The sequence below is a fragment of the Sarcophilus harrisii genome, chromosome 4 (genome assembly GCF_902635505.1).
Source record: "Sarcophilus harrisii chromosome 4, mSarHar1.11, whole genome shotgun sequence".
Lineage (NCBI taxonomy): Eukaryota > Metazoa > Chordata > Mammalia > Dasyuromorphia > Dasyuridae > Sarcophilus > Sarcophilus harrisii.
This window is the reverse complement of record NC_045429.1, coordinates 355,075,645-355,082,907: the sequence shown is the minus strand read 5'-3', so window position 1 is coordinate 355,082,907 and position 7,263 is coordinate 355,075,645. Positions and strand designations below refer to the sequence as shown.

Here is a 7,263-nt window from a genome sequence, read left to right as displayed (position 1 = left end):
TACAGGTAGGAGATTTCTACAGTGACTGGCAAGAAGGGTACCCTTTGACCAAATAAAAGTCATATAAAACAAAATTTAAGAGCAGGCAGCAACATTTCTCAACACAGATGCAAGATGAGAGATATATCATGGGGTTGAGCAGAATTCAGAACTCTGGGGCAGCTAGATGGCACAGTGGATAGAACAGTAGCCCTGAAGTCAGGAGGACCTGAGTTCAAATCCAGCATCAGACACTTAATACTTCCAAGCTGTGTGACTCTAGGCAAGTCACTTAACCCCATTTGCCCCCCCCACACACACACATATATATTATATATATAATCCAGAACTCTAGGGAGCTGTGGAAAGAGCTATTTTCATCTTAACCTAAATACAAGGAATGCTTTCAGCAAGTAAGCATAACTATTCTGATATTTAATCTCACATGTGGCAGCTCAGCCCCCAAAATAATAGGTCATTGTCCCCATTGAATCATAAGAACCCACAAGAGTATTCTAGATTTGAAGTACCAAATGGTTATTTATTTCATGCTCTATATGCAGGAACTAAGCAGAACTTAGTTCTCCCTTACCCACTAAAAACGCCTTCTGATAGATCTAATCTGTACACATTCATCATTGTTTAAATTTGTAATTAAAGAAACAGTCAACCAGCATTTATTAAGCACTTACTATGTGATAAATTCTGAAAATACAAAGAAAAAGCAAAAAAACCAAACAGTTCCTGCTCTTAAGAAGCTTGCAGTCTAATGAAAACGGTTTAATTAGTTTGGTGAAATATTGGTAGGGTCGAGAAGCATTAGTCACATATGTCATAAGATGGTCCATGAATGAAAGTCAACATAGTATAGTTGATAGAAAACTGATCTAGAAGACATAAAGATCTAGGTTTTACCTCTGCAACATTGTAGCTGTGTGTCCCTGGGCTAGTTCCCTAACCTTTCAGTATTCTAGCCAGCTTTCTAAGATTATGAGTTGCAGAGAAGGTACCAACTTACAATGGTAAAAGGAGTCTTTTCATCTAGGGATTCCCTCTCACAATTCTATTTCCAATGCCCAGCTATGATTGAATGAAATATTCTCATCCTGAGTTCCAATCTTTATGCAATAATCCCCTCCTCCTTTCCTAACTTCTTTCAGGTTAGAATCTGTTTCCTATTCTTCAGTCTTCTGAGTACCTAAAAATCCACCCAAAAAGTGTAGTATCATATCCTACATTTCCCATCTCCCAGGCAAGTGGGAATGTAACATAGGCAATTTAAGTCATTGTAGGGACAGGGGAGCTCTGAAGAAGCTCGCAGTGAATGATCCTCTTGGTTGCAGCTGCATGGGCAAACAGGACTACAGGATGATTGGCACAGGGTTTCAAAAACTTACCTGTCCCATGTATCTCAGTAATGTACAGGGATGCTCTTAAATACCTTGTAGTATAATGCTGCATGGCACATAGTTCAGCTGTTGCAAATCAAATGATGGAAAGCACAGGGGTCAAGTATGACTGTGTTATCCTTGACCATAATGTCTTGCTCCTCCTTATTCTCTATTCTCCATACATTGTTCATTACGTTTACATATTCAACCAATCAGGACCATACCAAAGCCAAGGAGGAAATATTCTTATCCTGATAGTGCCTTTGGCAATATGACCCACTACTAGATCTCAACAGACACATTCCCTGCACAAACACAACTGAGTGTCCCTAAGTAGAATGAAAAGATAGTCAGGTGAGAACAGAAAAAATAACAATAGTTTAATGTATTATATAGCCCTTTAAAGTTTGCAGAGCACTTTACACAGAGTATCTCAAAAGTCTTTGTACTTTTTTAGGCAATCATTTAAAATAGAACTAAGAATTTTAGGACACACTATACCAGTTCATTTGTGTACATTCTTACAAAGTTTAAGGTAGGTATTATAAATTTTTTAGATTCTGGTTCAAATGTGAGATTTTTTCCATGCAGGTAACTCCCAGTGTACAAACTCCTTCCACCAGTACACAGAGATAATTTTTCCATAACTTAAAATCTTACAAAGCATATAGAGCACAGAAAAGTTAAGTAATTTGTTCCCCCATTGTACATCTAATTATGTTATGGATAGCTCTTCCTGACTCTACTACTTGGACTATTATCTAATAAGTGCAAAATTTATGTTAAGCTCTATCGAAGCAGACTAACAAAGCTGCTTACCTATAATTTACTTTCCTTCACACTGGAGTAAAACACTTTTATACACTACAGAAGTGACTATGGATATAGCATGTAGTCACCTGCTAAGAGAGAAGCAGCTTGGGAGAGTCACAAGGACCAAGGCTAGGGTCCCAAAGTCACAATTTCCTTCCTAATTCTCTTGTGGCATGGCAACCAAAGTGACCAGAAATAAACAGTGGGTGCTTTCATTTTTTGGTTGTCCATTTTCACTTGCATTAATTTAAAGGTTTCTTGGTGAATGAGTCTGAGTTACTTTTGAATTTTTGTGCTATTTTCTGTCAGATTTATTGGCAGAGTGAATACAGAACTGGTTTGGAGTCAAGAAGACTTGGGTTCAAGGTCATATTATAACTGACTGTAGTGATCCTGGATAAATCATTGACCTTTTCAGTGCCTTGGCAACTCTCTAAAGTTATATATTGCTGAAGGAAAGAATTAATCTGAAAATGGTAGGAGTTATTATTTATCTGGCATTCCTTATACCACACAATTCTTTTTTTAAAATTTTTGCAAGTCCTGTGTATAAGAAATACTAGTTCAATCCACCGCACTCCCTGCAGCAGCACTTGTTCTAGCCCTATTCATTAACACAGGTAGGTACATTGTGAGACTTCCCTATCTCCCAAATCACACACCCATAGAGATCCCATTTTCCCATCAGGGTCCTTCTCATTTCTCAACACACACACACATCTTCCCCACCAAGAGCTTCCAAATTCCTAATCCCTGTGGAGGCCCTCCCCAACATAATATACCCTTCCCACTCTCAACACATATCCTTCCTCTCTCCTTCATAGACACTCCCTATGGTATTCCCTTCTCCTCCAACATACTCATTCTTTCTCTTCCCCAGGCTCACACAAGAATGGTGTACAGAAGATAGGGTGAGGAACAGGCCAGGTGACAGATAGTAACATGTAACATCAATTTTATTGGGAGGCAAAGGTCAGGGAAGCAAGGATGCTGTGGGTTGGATTAGGGAAAGGGGACCCTCTGGAGCACTTGTATATTAGATCTTCCATCTTCCCATCAGGGCAATGGAATTTGAGACTGACCAAACCATTGTGCTCTCTGAGCTGGGCTATTTGAGCCTGGGTTGTGACAGTGAGCAGAAGAGGGAAAGGAGAAGATGGTAAAAGTCAAGCTGAGTCAGCTCTCCTCTTCCTAGTCAGGGCTCAGTGTCTCAAAGAATATGGAGTAAGCAGATTTACTGTCCCACCTGGGGCTTAGGCAGGGCTGGGGCCAAAGTAGAGAAACTTGTTGGAGCCACTGGCTTCCTAGTACAGGGAATGGGAGGGTCTAAAGGAAATAGGAAGATGAGGAATCTCTGCAAGGATGGTTCCCACAGAGGGGACACAGGTGTGGGTTCCAATGCTCTTTATTTCTGTTTGAGCTGTTGGGCTGGTGGGCACTTCTGCTGGGCTGGAGGGCACTTCTGTTGGTCTGGTACCACCGTGCCCTTGGGTGGGCATGGGTTTTTAGTTTCAGGAGCACAGGGATCTTTTGTTTTAGGAGCACATGGCTCCTGGCACTTGACTGGAGGTGGCTGGCAAGGTTGTTTCATCTGTTGCTGCTGAGGCTGCTGGGAGGGGCATTGCTGCTGCTGCTGCTGGGATGACATTGTTCTCTAGTGGGATGAGCTTGAAAGAAATAAAGACACAAGTGACGTTAGCCACTACCCCAGAACCCATTGGAAAGACAGAATCACAGTGTCCTGCTATTATAAAAGTGTTAGCCCACTTACCTACCCCTCATTTTAGAGAAGAGGGCACTGAAGCCCAAAGCAAGAAAATGACTTGCCAAAAATCATTGTCAGTGGCAGAATCAGACCTTGAACCCAGGTCTTTGGATTCCAATTCCTGTAATCATTTTTCAACTACAACTTGTTGCTTCTTACATATTTGCATGTGTACTTGCAACTACTTCCCAAGTTGTTACAAAAATCAAATGAGACAATATGTGTAAAGCACTTTGCAAACCATATAGCATTATATAAATGTTAGCTATTATTATTAAAGGGCACCTAGCTAGGTGGCACAGTGGATGGAGTGCCAGGCTTAGAGTTCAAATCTGGTCTCAGACACTTATAAGAAGTATGATCTGGGCAAGTTACTTAACCCTATCTGTCTTAGTTTCCTCATCTATAAAATGAGTTGGAGAAGGAAATGGCAAACCAGTCCAGTATATTTCCCAAGAAGATCCCCAAAGGAGTCACAAAGAGTCAGATCTGACAGATGATTGAAGAAGAACAAATTATTATTAAATCTGAAAAAAATAGGTTAGAGATTATTTCATCCAATACTCTCATGTTGCCTATGAGGATTGTGGAGGTGAGCTAATTTTCCCAAGACTACACAAGAAGAGCCAGAATCCAAAAACAAATCTTTTGTCTCCAAAGTCAGCACAGTTTCCACTCTACTCTGTTCAAAAATAGTCTTCCACACTACTCTTACTGGGTTAATGGTTAAGCCAGTCATGGTGCCTAATTCAGGACCCTCTTCTTCTCTTCTCCCCAGCATGGCTGCCTTAAAACGTGATGTATTCCTTAACCCTAGAGATTCTCAAGCAGAGATATCACCAGGCTTATTGTTAGAGAGTCCTATTCACAAAGAGGTTAAACTAGATGGCCTCTAAGGTCCATTCCAATTCTGAGGTTCCTGTCTTTCTTCTTCTTTTCAACTAGGTGCTTATTCAGCTTAGATAGCTAGGTGGCACAGTGCATCCAGCATTGGATTGAGTCAGAAAGACCTGATTTAAATTCTGCCTCAGATACTTGTCAGCTGTCTGATCCTGGACAAGGCACTGCACTCTCTCAGGTTCATTTTTTCTGATCTGTAATGGGTATCATCATAGCATCCATCTCACAAGGTTTTTCTTTTTCTTTTTTTTTTTCCTGAGGCAAGTCAAGTGACTTGCCCAGGGTCACACAGCTAGGAAGTATTAAGTGTCTGAGTCCGAATTTGAACTCAGGTCTTCCTGACTTCAGGGCTGGTGCTCTATCCACTGTGCCACCTAGCTACCCCAAGGTTTTTCTAAAAATCATTTATTATAAAAATGATAATGTATTTAAAGTGCTTTATAAAGCTTAAAGCACTATATATATATGCTATTAGTATCAAGAGCCTGAAACTTTGATCTCCTAATTTGGGGCTTTTTTTTGGAGGAGGGAGAAATAGAGAAAAATACTTCATTCTGTCACAAAGTCTCATCTTCCTGAGTTCAAATCTAGTCTCAGATACTTAGTATCTGGGTAAACAGTAACCCTGTTTACCTCAGTGTCCCCATCTGTAAAATGAGCTGAATAAGGAGATGGCAAATCACTCCGAAATTGTTAGGTAAAAACCCTCAAATGGAGTCATGAAGATGGAAATAATTGAATAGCAACAAGAGAGAAATAGTGGATGAGGATTTACAAGTCCTGGGGACTGGTACTAGACCTGCTCCTGACTCACTCACTCTGTGACCTTAGGCAGACAGTCTGTGATAGACCCTCAGAGCTGGAAAAGATTTCAGATATCATCTAGTCCAACCTAAGCAAGAATTCTCCCATGTAAGATTTGTGTTTTGTTTTGTTTTTAGGCAATTAGGACTATGTGATTTCTCCCATGAGTGTTAAGTATCTGAGAGCAATTTAAACTCCCAAATCCAGGACCAGTGCTCCATCCATTGCACCACCTAGCATCCCCGCCTTCTATAAATTGTCCACCAAATAGAGAGCCAGTTTCTTCTTAAAGACCTAGAATAAAGGAGAACCCAACACCTCTACAACTAATTTTTCCCTGTATGTCCAATAGAGATAATTATATTATCCTTGTTTAATGCTTAAAGAAGCTGTGAGTAGCAATAAGATCACACATCTGAAGGTGCTTTGAGAAACCAAAGCATGTTTCAAGGTATTACAAGGATGTAATATTATTATTATCAGGAGCCTGAAACTTTGATCTCATGGTTTGGAGCTTTTTTTTTTTGGAGATGGGGAGAAATACTTCACTCTGTCACAAAATATTATCTTCCTGAGTTCAAATCCTGGAATTTGGGAGCCAATATATCTGATTTCTAAATCCCCTTTCTGCCCTACACTTAGTCTTAGAGACAGCTGGTCAAGCTAGAAGACATCATAAGCATCATTCCATCTAATCACTTTACAGATGAGGAGATGGACATGTCCAGAAAAAAAGTGACTTGTCCAGAAAGACTCAGCAAGGATGTGCATTAGGCTACAAGATCTACAAAGTGCCTTTCACCTCCACCATCCTCTGCCTCCATGGTTCTATCCTGAGGTTCAGGACAGTGCGGCATCCTGTCTTGCTATGGGCCAGCATCCTTAATCCCAAAGCCCTTTTCTCCAAATAGGAAATTATCAAGGCAAATGTAATCCAAATTGAATAATTAGCCCTCAGACCACTATTTCTAGAATATTCAAGAGACTTAAAGATATTCTCAGTTATTCTGAATCACAGAAAAATATAAAACCAACAAGAGTTGACTTGCGAGGGCCCAATCCCGACTTACCTAAAGCAGCAGGTAGGATGAGTAAAGAAGAATCAGAGAGCAGATTGCTCAGCTCCAGACCTGGGGAAGCTTTATACAGTCCCCCCAACTGCCTCGGGGCATTGGCATGGCCCATGACTACCGCGTCCCCATGAGTACCTTGCCAATTTCTCCCACCTGCACTTCCTCCAGGGACTAGTTTTTCTAGCCTATTTTGATGGAAACCACCCACTAGATGCTTTTAGCATACCTGGTCCTTCTCCACCTAAACACATCTGGTGAGATAGTCCCAGGGTGGGGGGATCTGGAGGAGGAGAAAAATGAAGTGAGGGAGATCTAAGTCATAGTAATAGCTTATATCCATATAGCATTTTGTGCTTATTACTAATAATAATAACTAATTTTCATATAATGCTCGAAGGATTGCAAAGTGCTTTAAAAATATATATAGCATTTTGGGCTCAATTTTACTACTAATAAATAACTTCTATATGGTGTTTAAAAGTTTGTAAAGTACTTTATAAATATTATCTGATTTGATCCTCACAACATCCTTATTATT

The 7,263-nt window shown here is 40.3% G+C and overlaps 1 protein-coding gene across 1 annotated transcript; it reads right to left on the bottom strand.

Annotated features, from left to right (window-relative positions):
• Positions 1-3,118: 3,118 nt before the first annotated feature.
• Positions 3,119-6,768, bottom strand: SPRR4 (small proline rich protein 4). The gene is made up of 2 exons (XM_031968818.1): positions 6,723-6,768; positions 3,119-3,850 (listed from the first exon to the last, which is right to left on the bottom strand). Exon 2 carries the CDS (start codon positions 3,829-3,831, stop codon positions 3,589-3,591), a length of 243 nt encoding a protein of 80 aa, XP_031824678.1. The 5' UTR covers positions 3,832-3,850; positions 6,723-6,768; the 3' UTR covers positions 3,119-3,588.
• Positions 6,769-7,263: the final 495 nt, after the last annotated feature.

Excerpts from the sequence above, each read along its gene's own strand:
- SPRR4 (XM_031968818.1), bottom strand. The coding sequence starts at position 3,831 with ATGTCATCCCAGCAGCAGCAGCAGCAATGCCCCTCCCAGCAGCCTCAG.